Here is a 22,061-nt window from a genome sequence, read left to right on the forward strand (position 1 = left end):
TTTAGCAGACGCTTTTATCCAAAGCGACTTACAGTCGTGCGTGCATAAATGTTTTGTGTATGGGTGGTCCCGGGGATCGAACCCACTACCTTGGCGTTACAAGCGCCGTGCTCTACCAGCTGAGCTACAGAGGACCACAGTTTTCTCGGTGCGGTGTACCCTCACTATTTATTTTGCCGGGACTCCGTACCAGACCGTACAGCCTTACTTTCACCCCTGGTTTTCACCTACTTGTAACATTCTGTCAGAAAGAGCACATGTTCAACTTCATAAAAAAACATGTTTTCCTATCTCATGAGGTTCAAAACAAATATGACTATAGTAAGTGCCTATTAAATGCCAAATAAAGTATCAGGGTTGACTGTAACAGGGTTGACTTTAACAGTATTGACTGGTTGACTGTAACAGGGTTGACTTTAATCAGGATTGACTGTAACAGGGTTGCCTGTTACAGGGTTGACTGTAACAGGGTTGACTGTAACAGGGTTGACTTTAACAGGCTTGACGATTTTATCTTAAATCAACCATAAATACCCTTGACAGGTGGAATTGAAGCTTGTTGCGTGCAACAGGGAGAGACAAATTAATGAATGCAATTTTCACACACATTTTTTTATTGTTAAAAAATGTCTAGTCTGTCTGTCTATGGGTAACGGGGGTTGACGTGTTATGTTCGACCCGCTCAATTTTCCACAACAAAACACCTGAACATGGCCAGAAAGAGTAGAACCAGTTCACCTGCTTTTACACTATGATTTGACCATGATTTGATATGATTTGACCCAAAAACGTGTAGCTCTGTTGGTAGAGCATGGCGCTTGCAACGCCAGGGTTGTGGGTTCGATTCCCACGGGGGGCCAGTATGAAAAAACGTATGCACTCACTAACTGTAAGTTGCTCTGGATAAGAGCATTTGCTAAATGACTAAAAAATGTAATTTGACTACGAGATGTTTGTTTTGAATAAAATCTTTTAAAAGAAATAGTTTGACCATATTAAAACGAGAGTTCAGTTCACGTAACAGGGTTGACCTTACAATGAGGGACAGACGTAAATGAATCACTACGAAATCATTAATAATCTTCAGAAATTACTTTGTAAAAGCAACAAAATAACTAAGGCTTTACAATGATGGTGAAACTTGGATAATTTTTTTTTGGGGGGGGTAAGTTGGTTAGAATCTTCATAGAATTCACAGAGGGTGCATGGAGGGTCGCAATGCTGCATTTTGGGCACTTTAGCAAGTCTTTCTTCATATGAAAAAGTGATTTAGGGTTAGAGTGTGCATGTGGACGCTCATCTCTCCCTCTCTCTCTCTGACCCAGTGTTCCTGACGTGGGTGAACTGTTCCAGTGTTCGCTGGGCCACTAGGATCCAGGATGTGTTCACAGTGGGGAAGCTGCTGGCCCTGGGACTCATCATAATGGTGGGACTGGTGCAGATCTGCAGAGGTGAGGAGGGCACACACACGCACGTACACATGCACACGCACACACACGTACACATGCACACACACACGCACGTACACATGCACACGCACACACACACACGCACGTACACACGCACACACACACACACACACGTACACATGCACACACACACGTACACATGCACACACACACACACACACGTACACATGCAAACACACGTACACATGCACACACACACACACGTACACATGCACACACACACACGTACACATGCACACACACACACACGTACACATGCACGCACACACACACACACATACACATGCACACACACACAGGCACACTCGCAGGCAGGCAAACAGTACGCACACGTACACATGCAAGGTAAGGTGCAGACACATCATTCATGCACACAGTTCTGTTGCCATATCACTCACAGTTCCGTTGCCATATCACTCACAGTTCCGTTGCCATATCACTCACAGTTCCGTTGCCATATCACTCACAGTTCCGTTGCCATATCACTCACAGTTCTGTTGCCATATCACTCACAGTTCCGTTGCCATATCACTCACAGTTCCGTTGCCATATCACTCACAGTTCCGTTGCCATATCACTCACATATATGAAGTCATCAGTTATGTTAAACCAGCGTTTCCCCAAACTTTGTCCTGGGGAACCCAAGGGGGGCACGTTTTGGTTTCTGCCCCTAGCACTACACAGCTGATTCAAATGATCAAAGCTTGATGATGAGTTGATTAGTTGAATCAGCTGTGTAGTGTTAGGGGCAAAAAACCAAAACGTGCACCCCTTGGGGTCCCCAGGACCGAGTTTGGGGGAAACTATGTCACCCTCCACTTGCTAAACTCTCACCCTCAATACATTACCTCCCTCTACTCTCACCCTCAATACATTACCTCCCTCTACTCTCACCCTCAATACATTACCTCCCTCTACTCTCACCCTCAATACATTACCTCCCTCTACTCTCACCCTCAATACATTACCTCCCTCTACTCTCACCCTCAATACATTACCTCCCTCTACTCTCACCCTCAATACATTACCTCCCTCTACTCTCACCCTCAATACATTACCTCCCTCTACTCTCACCCTCAATACATTACCTCCCTCTACTCTCACCCTCAATACATTACCTCCCTCTACTCTCACCCTCAATACATTACCTCCCTCTGCTCTCACCCTCAATACATTACCTCCCTCTACTCTCACCCTCAATACATTACCTCCCTCTGCTCTCACCCTCAATACATTACCTCCCTCTGCTCTCACCCAGCTTTAACTCTGAAACCTGAAACCAATACATTACCTCCCTCTGCTCTCACCCTCAATACATTACCTCCCTCTACTCTCACCCTCAATACATTACCTCCCTCTACTCTCACCCTCAATACATTACCTCCCTCTACTCTCACCCTCAATACATTACCTCCCTCTACTCTCACCCTCAATACATTACCTCCCTCTACTCTCACCCTCAATACATTACCTCCCTCTACTCTCACCCTCAATACATTACCTCCCTCTACTCTCACCCTCAATACATTACCTCCCTCTACTCTCACCCTCAATACATTACCTCCCTCTACTCTCACCCTCAATACATTACCTCCCTCTACTCTCACCCTCAATACATTACCTCCCTCTGCTCTCACCCTCAATACATTACCTCCCTCTACTCTCACCCTCAATACATTACCTCCCTCTGCTCTCACCCTCAATACATTACCTCCCTCTGCTCTCACCCAGCTGTAACTCTGAAACCTGAAACCAATACATTACCTCCCTCTACTCTCACACAGCTGTAACTCTGAAACCTGAAACCAATTCATTTCCAATCACTCCTTTAACCTGTCTGACCACCTCAAACAGCCAGTGTCCGACTGTAACCCCTTCCCTATGAGCAAAATACGTTGAAAATACGTATTTTGGGTTGAAAAGGCATGCAAAAGTCATGGAAAATAAGTGTTTTGGGTTGAAAGGTCTTTTGAACGTCTTGTTCTCACTGGATGGGAGGTTTTGTCTGTCCAGCCTGAGGGTTGACAGCCATAAAGAAACTCAGTCACCTTGTGAAGTCAGTCGGTTCACATGGCTGGAGCCAGAGAGAGTAAACAGCTAAAAGCCCTCTTGGAGAGGTCAGAAGACCAGGTCCCGCATCCACAAAGCCTGATCTAGGATCAGGACCCCCACCTGTCCATAGAATCAGAGTAGGAGTGCTGATCTAGGATCAGGACCCCACCTGTCCATAGAATCAGAGTAGTAGTGCTGATCTAGGATCAGGACCCCACCTGTCCATAGAATCAGAGTAGGCTGATCTAGGATCAGGACCCCCACCTGTCCATAGAATCAGAGTAGGCTGATCTAGGATCAGGACCCCACCTGTCCATAGAATCAGAGTAGGCTGATCTAGGATCAGGACCCCACCTGTCCATAGAATCAGAGTAGGCTGATCTAGGATCAGGACCCCACCTGTCCATAGAATCAGAGTAGTAGTGCTGATCTAGGATCAGGACCCCACCTGTCCATAGAATCAGAGTAGTAGTGCTGATCTAGGATCAGGACCCCACCTGTCCATAGAATCAGAGTAGGCTGATCTAGGATCAGGACCCCACCTGTCCATAGAATCAGAGTAGGCTGATCTAGGATCAGGACCCCACCTGTCCATAGAATCAGAGTAGGCTGATCTAGGATCAGGACCCCACCTGTCCATAGAATCAGAGTAGTAGTGCTGATCTAGGATCAGGACCCCACCTGTCCATAGAATCAGAGTAGGAGTGCTGATCTAGGATCAGGACCCCACCTGTCCATAGAATCAGAGTAGGCTGATCTAGGATCAGGACCCCACCTGTCCATAGAATCAGAGTAGGCTGATCTAGGATCAGGACCCCACCTGTCCATAGAATCAGAGTAGGAGTCTTGATCTAGGATCAGGACCCCACCTGTCCATAGAATCAGAGTAGGCTGATCTAGGATCAGGACCCCCACCTGTCCATAGAATCAGAGTAGGCTGATCTAGGATCAGGACCCCACCTGTCCATAGAATCAGAGTAGGCTGATCTAGGATCAGGACCCCCACCTGTCCATAGAATCAGAGTAGGCTGATCTAGGATCAGGACCCCACCTGTCCATAGAATCAGAGTAGTGCTGATCTAGGATCAGGACCCCACCTGTCCATAGAATCAGAGTAGTAGTGCTGATCTAGGATCAGGACCCCACCTGTCCATAGAATCAGAGTAGGAGTCTTGATCTAGGATCAGGACCCCACCTGTCCATAGAATCAGAGTAGTAGTCTTGATCTAGGATCAGGACCCCCACCTGTCCATAGAATCAGAGTAGTAGTGCTGATCTAGGATCAGGACCCCCACCTGTCCATAGAATCAGAGTAGGCTGATCTAGGATCAGGACCCCCACCTGTCCATAGAATCAGAGTAGGCTGATCTAGGATCAGGACCCCCACCTGTCCATAGAATCAGAGTAGGCTGATCTAGGATCAGGACCCCACCTGTCCATAGAATCAGAGTAGGAGTGCTGATCTAGGATCAGGACCCCACCTGTCCATAGAATCAGAGTAGTAGTGCTGATCTAGGATCAGGACCCCACCTGTCCATAGAATCAGAGTAGGAGTGCTGATCTAGGATCAGGACCCCACCTGTCCATAGAATCAGAGTAGGCTGATCTAGGATCAGGACCCCCACCTGTCCATAGAATCAGAGTAGGAGTGCTGATCTAGGATCAGGACCCCACCTGTCCATAGAATCAGAGTAGGAGTGCTGATCTAGGATCAGGACCCCCACCTGTCCATAGAATCAGAGTAGGAGTCTTGATCTAGGATCAGGACCCCACCTGTCCATAGAATCTTATCCATTATGATCTGAAAAGCCAAATTGATCCTAGATCAGCACTCTGAGATGCTTTGTGGTGTTCTATATTTCTCACCTTAATTGGTTAATGAAGCACCTTGAAATGCATTTGTTGGAAGAAATGTGCTCTATAAAGGAAGTTAGATTTGACACCAGCTCCAGTCAGTCAGAGTGATCAGACTGAAGCATTCTCAGAGCCTAGAGCTAACAGCAAGAAGAGCAGACCTTAAACAGGTCACACTGGAAGCACCTGCAACTATAGGGTGTGTGTGTGTGTGTGTGTTTGTGTTTGTGTTTGTGTTTGTGTTTGTGTTTGTGTTTGTGTGTGTGTGTGTGTGTGTGTGTGTGTGTGTGTGTGTGTGTGTGTGTGTGTGTGTGTGTGTGTGTGTGTGTGTGTGTGTGTGTGTGTGTGTGTGTGTAGACCGGCAGCACCTGAAACATGTCAAGACAACAGGTTGACAACTGCTAGAATAAGATTAAGAATTCTGCTTTATGGACACACAGAGAGGTTGGAGACACATGGACACACAGAGAGGTTGGAGACACATGGACACAGAGAGAGGTTGGAGACACATGGACACACAGAGAGAGGTTGGAGACACATGGACAGAGACACATGGACACACAGAGAGGCTGGAGACACATGGACACACAGAGAGGTTGGAGACACATGGACACACAGAGAGGCTGGAGACACATGGACACACAGAGAGGTTGGAGACACATGGACACACAGAGAGGTTGGAGACACATGGACACACAGACAGGTTGGAGACACATGGACACACAGAGAGGCTGGAGACACATGGACACATAGAGAGGTTGGAGACACATGGACACACAGAGAGGTTGGAGACACATGGACACACAGAGAGGTTGGAGACACATGGACACACAGAGAGGCTGGAGACACATGGACACACAGAGAGGCTGGAGACACATGGACACACAGACAGGTTGGAGACACATGGACACACAGAGAGGCTGGAGACACATGGACACACAGAGAGGCTGGAGACACATGGACACACAGACAGGTTGGAGACACATGGACACACAGAGAGGCTGGAGACGTCAGAGCAAAGAGTAACTAGACAGAAGCTTGTAGCTACAGACGTCAAGACTTAAACAGTGAAAATAGAGTTCAACATTACAGTTAAACATTCTTAAAGCCTTTTAACACCTCTGATAAACCAGAGTTAAACACACAGTTAAACATTCTTAAAGCCTTTTAACCCCTCTGATAAACCAGAGTTAAACACACAGTTGAACATTCTTAAAGCCTTTTAACCCCTCTGATCTGATCAACCAAAGGAATCTCGGGTGTCACAAATACAGTCACTTTTGTTCTCATTTGCCAGCTGTCCCTATAATTGTCTATCTCTGAATCACAGTATGAGGAGGTGTCAACTACTTCTATAGCTGCTCCTCAGTATACTGATTACAGTCATTCACTTCTGGTCACATGACAGGAGTGAGGAAATGAATAGCCTCTGCTTCCACCTGGTGGGCATGTCTAGACACTACCACAGATAGAACAATGAGCCATATATTTCACCGGATGAATAAATGTGAAGCATCCTGTTGGTGTTTCCATTCACTACCAAATATGGTGATGAGAGGAAGCCCATTGGCTGGCAGTGGGAAAAGATGGCTTGAGATGTATTTTGGCCGACGTTCTGCAGATTTTCTCATCGATGAAACATTTGATCTCAATACAGTTTTCTATTTTCCAAAACTCTAATCTATTACGAACAGTGGACTAAGTTTAGTAGACTTTGCCCTTTGCCAAAGTTTTAAAAAATTGTGTTCTTTAGAAAGAGTGCAAGAGCGAATTGAGTTATTTCACACGCGCAGAGTAGGCGTTCCCTAACAGAAATATGCAAATACATGCTAGAATGCGCCAATAGGATCTCGCTAGCTCGTGCTTGGCCCTGCCCACCTCCTTGCTTGTTCTGCCCACTATGATTAATTTGCTCCCGTTGGAAACGACAGGCTGTGGTCTATCTTGGGTTAGTTACAAACATCTTTGACGCTACTGTTACAAATGCCTCAATCACAGAGACTCTTACTAACCCCTTGTGTAGATGAAGGAGAGTACTTACCAGAGTCCAGGGGAGACTCCGTATTGGGCCAGCCCAAGCAGCTCATCAACAGCTGAGACTCCGTATTGGGCCAGCCCAAGCAGCTCATCAACAGCTGAGACTCCGTATTGGGCCAGCCCAAGCAGCTCATCAACAGCTGAGACTCCGTATTGGGCCAGCCCAAGCAGCTTATCAACAGCTGAGACTCCGTATTGGGCCAGCCCAAGCAGCTTATCAACAGCTGAGACTCCGTATTGGGCCAGCCCAAGCAGCTTATCAACAGCTGAGACTCCGTATTGGGCCAGCCCAAGCAGCTTATGAACAGCTGAGACTCCGTATTGGGCCAGCCCAAGCAGCTCATGAACAGCTGAGACTCCGTATTGGGCCAGCCCAAGCAGCTCATCAACAGCTGAGACTCCGTATTGGGCCAGCCCAAGCAGCTCATCAACAGCTGAGACTCCGTATTGGGCCAGCCCAAGCAGCTCATCAATGTTCAGATGGTGACAAAACAGTATTATACAACAGGCAGGTCTGATCCTGTCCAGAAGAAAACAAAAAGACATGCCAAATGAAAATGATTCAAAATGATTCAAAATGATTCAGATATGAACCCTGCTGCGTCAGGAGGCTCCCCTCAATCAGCTTCAGATCACTAATCACCTGTGAGTAATCACTCCCTTATCAACACTTCTTGTGCTCCCTGCTGCTCCTGGCCTGGCGGCTGCTGCCCCCTAGAGGTGGGATATGAAAAGGGGAAATTGACTGTCTAACTGTCTTGCTAACCCTATCCCTAACACTATCATACAGTCACTGGGCCCTGTCCAGTTTGGGGAGGGTTATAGGCAGGCAGAGAGACAGGCAGAGAGGCAGGCAGAGAGGCAGGGAGAGAGGCAGACAGAGAGACAGGGAGAGAGGCAGACAGAGAGGCAGGCAGAGAGGCAGGCGGAGAGGCAGACGGAGAGACAGACGGAGAGGCAGACGGAGAGGCAGACGGAGAGGCAGACGGAGAGGCAGACGGAGAGGCAGACGGAGAGGCAGACGGAGAGGCAGGCGGAGAGGCAGACGGAGAGGCAGACGGAGAGGCAGGCGGAGAGGCAGGCGGAGAGGCAGGCGGAGAGGCAGGCGGAGAGGCAGGCGGAGAGACAGACGGAGAGGCAGACGGAGAGGCAGACGGAGAGGCAGGCGGAGAGGCAGACGGAGAGACAGACGGAGAGGCAGACGGAGAGGCAGACGGAGAGGCAGACGGAGAGGCAGACAGAGAGGCAGACAGAGAGGCAGACGGAGAGGCAGGCGGAGAGGCAGACGGAGAGGCAGACGGAGAGGCAGGCGGAGAGGCAGGCGGAGAGGCAGGCGGAGAGGCAGGCGGAGAGGCAGGCGGAGAGACAGACGGAGAGGCAGACGGAGAGGCAGACGGAGAGGCAGACAGAGAGGCAGACAGAGAGACAGACAGAGAGAGACAGAGAGACAGACAGAGAGGCAGACAGAGAGGCAGACGGAGAGGCAGACAGAGAGGCAGGCAGAGAGGCAGGCGGAGAGGCAGACGGAGAGGCAGACAGAGAGGCAGACAGAGAGGCAGACAGAGAGGCAGACGGCGAGGCAGACGGAGAGGCAGGCAGAGAGGCAGGCAGAGAGGCAGACAGAGAGGCAGGCAGAGAGGCAGACAGAGAGGCAGGCAGAGAGGCAGGCAGAGAGGCAGACAGAGAGGCAGGCAGAGAGGCAGACAGAGAGGCAGACAGAGGCAGTTTTGCCTTGTTCACACAGCAGTTTGAAGTGACTCAAATCTTATTCGTTTGCATATCCAATTCAAATCGTATCTTTTCCCTGCAGTCTGAACAGCCAAAAAGCACATGGAATCAGATTTTTCAAGCCACATTTCAAACCACCTTCATAGTGGTTTGAAATCAGATTCAAATCAGATTCCTGGCCATGCGACTTTTGTCTGAACGGTCAAATCTGGTTTGTTAGCCCTCAAGTGGTTTTTAGTTTTGGCCATATTTTGTCAATTGCTAGTTACTCTGTTGACAGTTTGAACAGAACATGTGGTAGCTAACTAGCTTGTTCATTATTTACGAACAAATGAGTGAATGTGTGCTAGCAAACTAAACAGCTAGCTAGATAGCTAGTTTAATGTTGTGGTTAGCCAAAAGGGACTTGTTTTGAAAGTTGAATCATCTTATCCTTTGAGGCTTTAAAAGTGTTCTTTCACTGTGATTTTGAACATGCAAAGCAACTGGGAAACGTTACGCACACAGACGATCGTTACGCACACAGGCGTAAAACAACAGTAATCACAAAATGCGCACAAAACGTGTGAAAACCCTCTCCAAACACAGAGGAGGAAAAACGAAGCACAGACTAACGACAGTAGGTTCAATCATACACAACACATGACAACCACAACGAGAACTTATAGGACACAATAATGAACACTAAACGATAACAGGTGTACAACAAACAGACAAAACCAAACGAACAACGAAACATACAACGGTGGCAGCTAGTACTCCGGGGACGACGACCGCCGAAGCCTGCCCGAGCAAGGAAGAGAGGCAGCCTCGGCCGAAACCGTGACAGCTACACAACAACTTCTGAGTGACAGGAAGCACCACCACCACCAATCAGCCAACACCACTGCACACACACCCGCCATTACCATGACAACAAGCGTAACCACGTCAGCAAATGACTGTTGTCTGAACACACACAAATCTGATTTGGTCACTTGTAACTTGTTGTTTGGACAGTCAGGATTCCAAAACGGATTTGAAAAACCAAACTGATTTGAGCATTAAGGCCTTAGAGAGGCAGCGTTCATGACCTGAATCAAACATACAGACATTGGAGGAGCACCAGGTTCAAATGACTTAAAGTGGCCCTATCGTACAGTCAGTGGACCTCATCCAGTTTGGGCTGGATTTTAGGCAGCCAGAGATGCAGCGTTCGTGACCTGACTGTGTATCCCAGTAGCAGTACTGTTGTCTGAGCTAATCGTGACCTGACTGTGTATCCCAGTAGCAGGACTGTTGTCTGAGCTAATCGTGACCTGACTGTGGATCCCAGTAGCAGTACTGTTGTCTGAGCTAATCGTGACCTGACTGTGGATCCCAGTAGCAGTACTGTTGTCTGAGCTAATCGTGACCTGACTGTGTATCCCAGTAGCAGTACTGTTGTCTGAGCTAATCGTGACCTGACTGTGTATCCCAGTAGCAGTGCTGTTGTCTGAGCTAATCGTGACCTGACTGTGTATCCCAGTAGCAGGACTGTTGTCTGAGCTAATCGTGACCTGACTGTGTATCCCAGTAGCAGTACTGTTGTCTGAGCTAATCGTGACCTGACTGTGTATCCCAGTAGCAGTACTGTTGTCTGAGCTAATCGTGACCTGACTGTGTATCCCAGTAGCAGTACTGTTGTCTGAGCTAATCGTGACCTGACTGTGTATCCCAGTAGCAGGACTGTTGTCTGAGCTAATCATGACCTGACTGTGTATCCCAGTAGCAGGACTGTTGTCTGAGCTAATCGTGACCTGACTGTGTATCCCAGTAGCAGTGCTGTTGTCTGAGCTAATCGTGACCTGACTGTGGATCCCAGTAGCAGGACTGTTGTCTGAGCTAATCGTGACCTGACTGTGTATCCCAGTAGCAGTGCTGTTGTCTGAGCTAATCGTGACCTGACTGTGTATCCCAGTAGCAGTACTGTTGTCTGAGCTAATCTTGACCTGACTGTGTATCCCAGTAGCAGTGCTGTTGTCTGAGCTAATCGTGACCTGACTGTGTATCCCAGTAGCAGGACTGTTGTCTGAGCTAATCGTGACCTGACGGTGTATCCCAGTAGCAGGACTGTTGTCTGAGCTAATCGTGACCTGACTGTGTATCCCAGTAGCAGTACTGTTGTCTGAGCTAATCGTGACCTGACTGTGTATCCCAGTAGCAGGACTGTTGTCTGAGCTAATCTTCCAGACTGACATAGGAAGGAATCGTAGAAACCAGAGAGAGAGAGAGAGAGAGGCACAGTGTGAGCCGAGCACGGCTCCCTTTTAAATATCACATCAGTCCTACTGTCGGCTCTGTCTCACAACCCATGACCTCTTCAAATGGCAAGGCAGAGTCAGGGAACAGTCTTTTCTGGAATAATGGCTAACGAGCTCCATCCATTACGTGTGTCCAAATCTTCTCAGAGCTGAAGTGATGCTGAATACGTGATACGGCCAGATCTGCCATCAGCCCTACTGTGTGATTTCTCTGTCAGGAACTAGTCTGTCTGGATAAGGAATAATGTCCCAGATTCTAACAAGCAGCACCGTCAGTTACTGGAGGTCTGTTCTCTCGGTCTGGCCACATGTTGAATCACTACTGTAGTAGTTGCTGTCACAACTCTTCCGTCCTGTTGGAATGAGAAGAAGAAGGGGGGAAAAACACTGAGAATGACCAGATTAAACTGTCCTGATGACTGAGGGCTGGTGACAATGGTATGTACGAGTGTGTGTGTGTGTGTGTGTGTGTGTGTGTGTGTGTGTGTGTGTGTGTGTGTGTGTGTGGAGTATCCTGTGCGTGTTATTTCATCAGTAAATTCACAACTCTCCCTCCCTCCCTCCCTCCCTCCCTCCCTCCCTCCCTCCCTCCCTTACACCAGGTCACTATGATGCTCTGAGACCCAGCCGGGCGTTTGAGTTCACACGGGACCCGTCTGTGGGGCAGATAGCTCTGGCTTTCCTCCAGGCCTCCTTTGCCTTCAGCGGCTGGAACTTCCTGAACTACGTCACTGAGGAGGTGGTCGAGCCACGCAAGTAAGGATAGTCCTCTGGACCTCTAGATATAGGCTACGTCCCAATTTAATCAGGGTAGTCCTCTGGACCTCTAGATGTAGGCTACGTCCCAATTTAATCAGGATAGTCCTCTGGACCTCTAGATGTAGGCTACGTCCCAATTTAATCAGGATAGTCCTCTGGACCTCTAGATGTAGGCTACGTCCCAATTTAATCAGGATAGTCCTCTGGACCTCTAGATGTAGGCTACGTCCCAATTTAATCAGGATAGTCCTCTGGACCTCTAGATGTAGGCTACGTCCCAATTTAATCAGGATAGTCCTCTGGACCTCTAGATGTAGGCTACGTCCCAATTTAATCAGGGTAGTCCTCTAGACCTCTAGATGTAGGCTACGTCCCAATTTAATCAGGATAGTCCTCTGGACCTCTAGATGTAGGCTACGTCCCAATTTAATCAGGGTAGTCCTCTAGACCTCTAGATGTAGGCTACGTCCCAATTTAATCAGGATAGACCCATTTTTTACCCTTCTACCAAGGTGTGCACTTGCACACTACCTGTCATGGATTTCAAAGCAAGTGCACACGAACTGTAGATACACAGATGGCCAATAGCACCACCTGGTGGTGGAGAGTGAAAGAGCACCTGGTGTCATACAGTAATATATTGACTTTACGTGTGGTCATGTTGCATCAGTTTCCTTATTGCCTCCAATGCTCAAATTACGTTCAGTAACTTTACTGTGTCACTGCTGTCTGATCTGTGTCACTGCTGTCTGATGAGTTTACTGTGTCACTGCTGTCTGATGGGTTTACTGTGTCACTGCTGTCTGATGGGTTTACTGTGTCACTGCTGTCTGATGAGTTTACTGTGTCACTGCTGTCTGGTGAGTTTACTGTGTCACTGCTGTCTGATGAGTTTACTGTGTCACTGCTGTCTGGTGAGTTTACTGTGTCACTGCTGTCTGATGAGTTTACTGTGTCACTGCTGTCTGATGGGTTTACTGTGTCACTGCTGTCTGATGAGTTTACTGTGTCACTGCTGTCTGATGAGTTTACTGTGTCACTGCTGTCTGATGAGTTTACTGTGTCACTGCTGTCTGATGGGTTTACTGTGTCACTGCTGTCTGATGGGTTTACTGTGTCACTGCTGTCTGATGGGTTTACTGTGTCACTGCTGTCTGATGAGTTTACTGTGTCACTGCTGTCTGATGGGTTTACTGTGTCACTGCTGTCTGATGGGTTTACTGTGTCACTGCTGTCTGATGGGTTTACTGTGTCACTGCTGTCTGATGGGTTTACTGTGTCACTGCTGTCTGATACTGTGTCACTGCTGTCTGATGAGTTTACTGTGTCACTGCTGTCTGATGAGTTTACTGTGTCACTGCTGTCTGATGGGTTTACTGTGTCACTGCTGTCTGATGGGTTTACTGTGTCACTGCTGTCTGATGAGTTTACTGTGTCACTGCTGTCTGATGAGTTTACTGTGTCACTGCTGTCTGATGGGTTTACTGTGTCACTGCTGTCTGATGAGTTTACTGTGTCACTGCTGTCTGATGGGTTTACTGTGTCACTGCTGTCTGATGGGTTTACTGTGTCACTGCTGTCTGATGAGTTTACTGTGTCACTGCTGTCTGGTGAGTTTACTGTGTCACTGCTGTCTGATGAGTTTACTGTGTCACTGCTGTCTGGTGAGTTTACTGTGTCACTGCTGTCTGATGAGTTTACTGTGTCACTGCTGTCTGATGGGTTTACTGTGTCACTGCTGTCTGATGAGTTTACTGTGTCACTGCTGTCTGATGAGTTTACTGTGTCACTGCTGTCTGATGAGTTTACTGTGTCACTGCTGTCTGATGGGTTTACTGTGTCACTGCTGTCTGATGGGTTTACTGTGTCACTGCTGTCTGATGGGTTTACTGTGTCACTGCTGTCTGATGAGTTTACTGTGTCACTGCTGTCTGATGGGTTTACTGTGTCACTGCTGTCTGATGAGTTTACTGTGTCACTGCTGTCTGATGAGTTTACTGTGTCTGATGAGTTTACTGTTACAAGTCATTGCTATTTCCATCAGCATTTTAATATGTGACATGCTACTGTGATATGTTACCTGTGGTCTCTTTAGGAACCTGCCCCCAGCCGTCTACATATTACTGTGATATACTGTTATAGTACGATATTACTGTAATATAATGTACTGTTTCACAGGAACCTGGTATATTACTGTAAAATATGTATCTTATCTCAGGAACCTTCCCCGGGCTATCTACAGTAATAATATATATCTCTATAGGAACCTGCCCTGGGCTATCTACAGTAATAATATCTATCTCTATAGGAACCTGCCCCGGGCTATCTACAGTAATAATATCTATCTCTATAGGAACCTGCCCCGGGCTATCTACAGTAATAATATCTATCTCTATAGGAACCTGCCCCGGGCTATCTACAGTAATAATATCTATCTCTATAGGACCTGCCCCGGGCTATCTACAGTAATAATATCTATCTCTATAGGAACCTGCCCCGGGCTATCTACAGTAATAATATCTATCTCTATAGGAACCTGCCCCGGGCTATCTACAGTAATAATATCTATCTCTACAGGAACCTGCCCCGGGCTATCTACAGTAATAATATCTATCTCTATAGGAACCTGCCCCGGGCTATCTACAGTAATAATATCTATCTCTATAGGAACCTGCCCCGGGCTATCTACAGTAATAATATCTATCTCTATAGGAACCTGCCCCGGGCTATCTACAGTAATAATATCTATCTCTACAGGAACCTGCCCCGGGCTATCTACATATCCATTCCCCTGGTGACGTTAGTCTATACTCTGACCAACATCGCATACTTCTCCTCCATGACCCCCGAAGAGCTGCTGGCATCCAACGCCGTGGCTGTGGTGAGAATGCATGCATCTATAACCCTAACCCTAACTAATGCCGTGGCTGTGGTGAGAATGCATGCATCTATAACCCTAACCCTAACTAATGCTGTGGCTGTAGTGAGAATGCATGCATCTATAACCCTAACCCTAACTAATGCTGTGGCTGTGGTGAGAATGCATGCATCTATAACCCTAACCCTAACTAATGCCGTGGCTGTGGTGAGAATGCATGCATCTATAACCCTAACCCTAACTAATGCCGTGGCTGTGGTGAGAATGCATGCATCTATAACCCTAACCCTAACTAATGCCGTGGCTGTGGTGGGAATGCATGCATCTATAACCCTAACCCTAACTAATGCTGTGGCTGTGGTGAGAATGCATGCATCTATAACCCTAACCCTAACTAATGCCGTGGCTGTGGTGAGAATGCATGCATCTATAACCCTAACCCTAACTAATGCCGTGGCTGTGGTGAGAATGCATGCATCTATAACCCTAACCCTAACTAATGCCGTGGCTGTGGTGAGAATGCATGCATCTATAACCCTAACCCTAACTAATGCCGTGGCTGTGGTGAGAATGCATGCATCTATAACCCTAACCCTAACTAATGCCGTGGCTGTGGTGAGAATGCATGCATCTATAACCCTAACCCTAACTAATGCCGTGGCTGTGGTGAGAATGCATGCATCTATAACCCTAACCCTAACTAATGCTGTGGCTGTGATGAGAATTAATTCATCTATAAATAAAATAAAATACAATGTTATTCGTCACGTGCTTCGTAAACAACAGGTGTAGACTAACAGTGAAATGCTTACTGACGGGCCCTTACCCACAATGCAGAGAGAAAGAGAGAAAAATTATAGAAAAAATAATAACACAAGTAACATATACACAATGAGTAACGATAACTTGGCTATATACACTGGGTACCAGTACTGAGTCGATGTGCAGGGATACGAGGTAATAACATGGCTATATACAGGAGGTACCAGTACTGAGTCAATGATAACATGGCTTTATACAGGAGGTACCAGTACTGAGTCAATGATAACATGGCTTTATACAGGGGGTACCAGTACTGAGTCAATGATAACATGGCTTTATACAGGGGGTACCAGTACTGAGTCAATGACAACATGACTATATACAGGATGTACCAGTACTGAGTCAATGTGCAGGGATATGAGGTAATAACATGGCTTTATACAGGAGGTACCAGTACTGAGTCGATGTGCAGGGATACGAGGTAATAACATGGCTATATACACGAGGTACCAGTACCGAGTTGATGTGCAGGGATACGAGGTAATTGAGGTAGATATGTACATATAACTAGGAATAAAGTGACAAGGCAACAGGATAGATAACAAACAGTAGCAGCAGCGTATGTGATGATGATGCAACCAGTCAGGATGCTCTCGATGGTGCAGCTGTATAACTTTTTGAGGATCTGAGGACCCATGCTAAATCTTTTCAGTCTCCTGAGGGGGAATAGCTTTGTCGTGCCCTCTTCACGACTGTCTTGGTGTGTTTGGACCATGATAGTTTGTTGGTGATGTGGACACCAAGGAACTTCAAGCTCTCAACCTGCTTCACTACAGCCCCGTCGATGTGAATTGGGGCGTGTTCGGCCCTCCTTTTCCTGTAGTCCACGATCAGCTCCTTTGTCTTGATCACGTTGAGGGAGAGGTTGTTGTCCTGGCACCACACAGCCAGGTCTCTGACCTCCTCCCTATAGGCTGTCTCATCGTTGTTGGTGATCAGGCCTACCACCGTTGTGTCGTCGGAAAACTTAATGATGGTGTTGGAGTCGTGCCTGGTCATGCAATCATGGGTGAACAGGGAGTGCAGGAGGATCAGCATGGCAGATGTGTTGTTGCCTACCCTTACCAGCTGGGGGGCGGCCCGTCAGGAAGTCCAGGATCCAGTTGCAGAGGGAGGTGTTTAGTCCCAGGGTCCTTAGCTTAGTGATGAGCTTTGAGGGCGCTATGGTGTTGAACACAGAGCTGTAGTCAATGAACAGCATTCTCACGTAGGTGTTCCTTTTGTCCAGGTGGGAAAGGGCAGTGTGGAGTGCAATAGAGATTGCACCATCTGTGGATCTATTGGGGCGGTATGCAAATTGGAGTGGGTCTAGGGTTTCTGGGATGATGGTGTTGATGTGAGCCATGAACAGCCTTTCAGAGCACTTCATGGCTACAGACGTGAGTGCTAAGGGTCGGTAGTCATTTAGGCAGGTTACCTTGGTGTTCTTGGGCACAGGGACTATGGTGGTCTGCTTGAAACATGTAGGTATTACAGACTCGGCCAGGGACAGGTTGAAAATGTCAGTGAAGACACTTGCCAGGTGGTCAGCGCATGCTCGGAGTACACGTCCTGGTAATCCGTCTGGCCCTGCAGCCTTGTGAATGTTGACCTGCTTAAAAGGCCTTACTCACATCGGCTACGGCATGCGTGATCACACAGTCGTCAGGAACATCTGGTGCTCTCATGCATGCTTCAGTGTTGCTTGCCTCGAAGCGCGCATATAAGTAATTTAGCTCGTCTGGTAGGCTCGTGTCACTGGGCAGATCGCGGCTGGGCTTCCCTTTGTAGTCCGTAATAGTTTGCAAACCCTGCCACATCCGACGAGCGTCGGAGCCGGTGTAGTACTTTTTCAATTTTAGTCCTGTATTGACTCTTTGCCTGTTTGATGGTTCGTCGGAGGGCATTTCTTATAGGCGTCCGGGTTAGAGTCCCGCTCCTTGAAAGGGGCAGCTCTACCCTTTAGCTCAGTGCAGATGTTGCCTGTAATCCATGGCTTCTGGTTGGGGTATGTACGTACGGTCATCATCGATGCACTTATTAATGAAGCCGGTGACTGATGTGGTGTACTCCTCAATGCTATCTGAAGAATCCCGGAACATATTCCAGTCTGTGCTAGCAAAACAGTCCTGTAGTTTAGAGTCTGGTCCTTTAGAGTCTGGTCCTTTAGAGTCTGGTCCTTTAGAGTCTGGTCCTTTAGAGCCTGGTCCTTTAGAGTCTGGTCCTGGTCCTTTAGAGCCTGGTCCTTTAGAGTCTGGTCCTTTAGAGTCTGGTCCTTTAGAGTCTGGTCCTGGTCCTTTAGAGCCTGGTCCTTTAGAGTCTGGTCCTTTAGAGCCTGGTCCTTTAGAGTCTGGTCCTTTAGAGTCTGGTCCTTTAGAGTCTGGTCCTGGTCCTTTAGAGTCTGGTCCTGGTCCTTTAGAGCCTGGTCCTTTAGAGTCTGGTCCTTTAGAGTCTGGTCCTTTAGAGTCTGGTCCTTTAGAGTCTGGTCCTTTAGAGCCTGGTCCTTTAGAGTCTGGTCCTTTAGAGTCTGGTCCTGGTCCTTTAGAGTCTGGTCCTGGTCCTTTAGAGCCTGGTCCTTTAGAGTCTGGTCCTTTAGAGCCTGGTCCTTTAGAGTCTGGTCCTTTAGAGTCTGGTCCTTTAGAGTCTGGTCCTTTAGAGCCTGGTCCTTTAGAGTCTGGTCCTTTAGAGTCTGGTCCTTTAGAGTCTGGTCCTGGTCCTTTAGAGTCTGGTCCTTTAGAGTCTGGTCCTTTAGAGTCTGGTCCTTTAGAGTCTGGTCCTTTAGAGCCTGGTCCTTTAGAGTCTGGTCCTTTAGAGCCTGGTCCTTTAGAGTCTGGTCCTTTAGAGTCTGGTCCGTTAGAGTCTGGTCCGTTAGAGTCTGGTCCTTTAGAGCCTGGTCCTTTAGAGCCTGGTCCTTTAGAGTCTGGTCCTTTAGAGTCTGGTCCGTTAGAGTCTGGTCCTTTAGAGTCTGGTCCTGGTCCTTTAGAGTCTGGTCCTTTAGAGTCTGGTCCTTTAGAGCCTGGTCCTTTAGAGTCTGGTCCTTTAGAGTCTGGTCCTTTAGAGTCTGGTCCTTTAGAGCCTGGTCCTTTAGAGTCTGGTCCTTTAGAGTCTGGTCCTTTAGAGTCTGGTCCTTTAGAGTCTGGTCCTTTAGAGTCTGGTCCTTTAGAGCCTGGTCCTTTAGAGTCTGGTCCTTTAGAGTCTGGTCCTTTAGAGTCTGGTCCTTTAGAGTCTGGTCCTTTAGAGTCTGGTCCTTTAGAGTCTGGTCCTGGTCCTTTAGAGTCTGGTCCTTTAGAGTCTGGTCCTTTAGAGCCTGGTCCTTTAGAGCCTGGTCCTTTAGAGTCTGGTCCTTTAGAGTCTGGTCCTTTAGAGTCTGGTCCTTTAGAGCCTGGTCCTTTAGAGCCTGGTCCGTTAGAGTCTGGTCCTTTAGAGTCTGCTCTAAAGGACTCTATTTGCATTTTGAAAGTCCATGTGCCTTTTACTGTGAGCTGTTCAGCACCCTTTTGCAAAGTGATTCCATTTTCTGCATTTAGTACACTGTTTGCCATTAGCTGGGCAATTATCCTGTTCACCATGCACTTTGTATCCACAATATCCACATGTTTTTGAGTCTGTGTCACTCTGTTTTGGAGTTCTGTCTCTCTCTGTTCTGAAGCGCGATCTCTGAGCACCGGCGGTGTGCTTTAATGTTTGCCTGACTGCGTGCACTGCTTGTTCATGTGATGCGCTCGTGCTGCCACTCAAAATGGTTTTGATGAGCCTGTGCTAGCTGGTGGGATCTGGCCATGTCGATAGCTTAGTACCTAGCTTCCTGTACTTTCTCATGGAATTAGTCAAATCAAATTGTATTTGTCACATGCACCGAATACAACAGGTGTAGACCTTACTGTGAAATGCTTACTGACAAGCCCTTAACCAACAATGCAGTTCAAGAAATAGAGATAAGAAAATATTTACTAAATAAACTAAAGTAAAAAAATCTAATCAAATCAATGTAAATAGTCCGGGTGGCCATTTGATGAATTGTTCAGCAGTCTTATGGCTTGGGGGTAGAAGCTGTTAAGGAGCCTTTTGGTCCTAGACTTGGCGCTCTGGTACCGCTTGCCGTGTGGTAGCAGAGAGAACAGTCTATGACTTGGGTGACTGGAGTCTTTGACCATTTTTTGGGCCTTCCTCTGACACCGCCTAGTATAGCGGTCCTGGATGGCAGGAAGCTTGGCCCCAGTGATGTACTGGGCCGTACGTACTACCCTCTGTAGTGCCTTACGGTCGGAAGCCAAGCATTTGCCATTCCAGGTGGTGATGCAACTGGTCAGGATGCTCTCGATGGTGCAGCTGTATAACTTTTTGAGGATCTGGGGACCAATACAAAATCTTTTCAGTCTCCTGATGGAGAAAATGTGTTGTCGTGCCCTCTTCACAACTGTCTTGGTGTGTTTGGACCATGATAGTTCGTTGGTGATGTGGACACCAAGGAACTTGAAGCTCTCGACCCGCTCCACTACAGCCCCGTCGATGTGAATTGGGGCGTGTTCGGCCCTCCTTTTCCTGTAGTCCACGATCAGCTCCTTTGTCTTGATCACGTTGAGGGAGAGGTTGTTGTCCTGGCACCACACAGCCAGGTCTCTGACCTCCTCCCTATAGGCTGTCTCATCGTTGAGGGAGAGGTTGTTGTCCTGGCACCACACAGCCAGGTCTCTGACCTCCTCCCTATAGGCTGTCTCATCGTTGTCGGTGATGGTGTTGGAGTTGTGTTTGGCCACGCAGTCATGGGTGAACAGGGAGTACAGGAGGGGGCTGAGCACGCACCCCTGAGGGGCCCCCGTGTTGAGGATCAGCGTGGCAGATGTGTTGTTGCCTACCCTTACCACCTGGGGGCGGCCCGTCAGGAAGTCCAGGATCCAGTTGCAGAGGGAGGTGTTTAGTCCCAGGGTCCTTAGCTTAGTGATGAGCTTTGTGGGCACTATGGTGTTGAACGCTTACTTGTTTTGTTTTGTGTATTTTGTGGACCACAGGAAGAGTAGCTGCTGCTTCTGCAAAAGCTTATGGGGATCCTAATAAACAAATAAATGTGGTTATGTGATTTTGTTTCTTTAACAGTTAGCCATCTGTGGTTGTTATTTTTTGTTTTTTTTAAAGGTTGTTTAATGATTGTTGAATGGTTTTCTACACCTGCCCCTCTGTCACCCAGACATTTGGTGAGAAGTTGCTGGGTGTGTTCTCCTGGGTGATGCCTATCTCCGTGGCTCTGTCTACATTCGGAGGAATCAACGGCTATCTCTTCACTTCTTCCAGGTACTAAGAGTCTCAAACCTGTCCTCAGGGACCCCCCCAGACCTTTCATGTTACAGTCCAGTACCAGCAGACCTGATTCACCTGATCAAGGGCTTGATGATTAGTTGAAATCAAGTTCAATCAAGTGCTCTAGTTCTGGAAATAGATGAAATACATGGAGCGGCTGGGGAGGTTTAAGCATCACAGAGACACTGTAACCCCAAAGCAATATTCAGGACAATTAATTCATACAGTATCTGTGGTGTAGCCATGCAGGAATCCAACCCACAACCCTGGTGTTGCTAGCATCATGCTCCAACCAACTGCTCACACACCTAAACACCTGAACTATTCTCCTTTTCTCCACAGGTTGTGTTTCTCTGGAGCCAGAGAGGGTCACCTGCCCCACCTGTTGGCCATGATCCACCTGAAAAACTGCACCCCTATTCCAGCCCTGCTCGTCTGTGTAAGTTACTGTTCCCTGGTGCACCCCTATTCCAGCCCTGCTCGTCTGTGTAAGTTACTGTTCCCTGGTGCACCCCTATTCCAGCCCTGCTCGTCTGTGTAAGTTACTGTTCCCTGGTGCACCCCTATTCCAGCCCTGCTAGTCTGTGTAAATTACTGTTCCCTCGTGCTCCTCATTCCAGCCCTGCATTAGTCTGTGTCAGTTACTGTTCCCTGGTGCACCCCTATTCCAGCCCTGCATTAGTCTGTGTCGGTTACTGTTCCCTGGTGCACCCCTATTCCAGCCCTGTATTAGTCTGTGTCAGTTACTGTTCCCTGGTGCACCCCTATTCCAGCCCTGCTAGTCTGTGTAAATTACTGTTCCCTCGTGCTCCTCATTCCAGCCCTGCATTAGTCTGTGTCAGTTACTGTTCCCTGGTGCACCCCTATTCCAGCCCTGTATTAGTCTGTGTCAGTTACTGTTCCCTG

At 47.9% G+C, this 22,061-nt stretch overlaps 1 protein-coding gene across 2 annotated transcripts in view; it reads left to right on the top strand.

Moving 5' to 3' along the window:
- The first annotated feature begins 1,220 nt into the window (after positions 1 to 1,220).
- LOC311125241 (asc-type amino acid transporter 1-like) overlaps positions 1,221 to 22,061 on the top strand; it is a 29,191-nt gene continuing 8,350 nt past the window's right edge. The window contains exons 1-5 of one of the 2 annotated variants that reach the window (XM_084199294.1): positions 1,221 to 1,451; positions 12,025 to 12,178; positions 14,939 to 15,062; positions 21,046 to 21,149; positions 21,498 to 21,594. In XM_084199294.1, the coding sequence (XP_084055420.1) occupies positions 1,424 to 1,451; positions 12,025 to 12,178; positions 14,939 to 15,062; positions 21,046 to 21,149; positions 21,498 to 21,594 (507 nt within the window). In that variant the 5' untranslated portion in view covers positions 1,221 to 1,423. The remainder of the gene's footprint in view (positions 1,452 to 12,024; positions 12,179 to 14,938; positions 15,063 to 21,045; positions 21,150 to 21,497; positions 21,595 to 22,061) is intronic. The other variant, XM_084199293.1, reaches the window with a different exon arrangement.

Source organism: Coregonus lavaretus (assembly GCF_964263955.1).
Source record: "Coregonus lavaretus genome assembly, contig: HAP1_SCAFFOLD_3369, whole genome shotgun sequence".
Classification (NCBI taxonomy): domain Eukaryota; kingdom Metazoa; phylum Chordata; class Actinopteri; order Salmoniformes; family Salmonidae; genus Coregonus; species Coregonus lavaretus.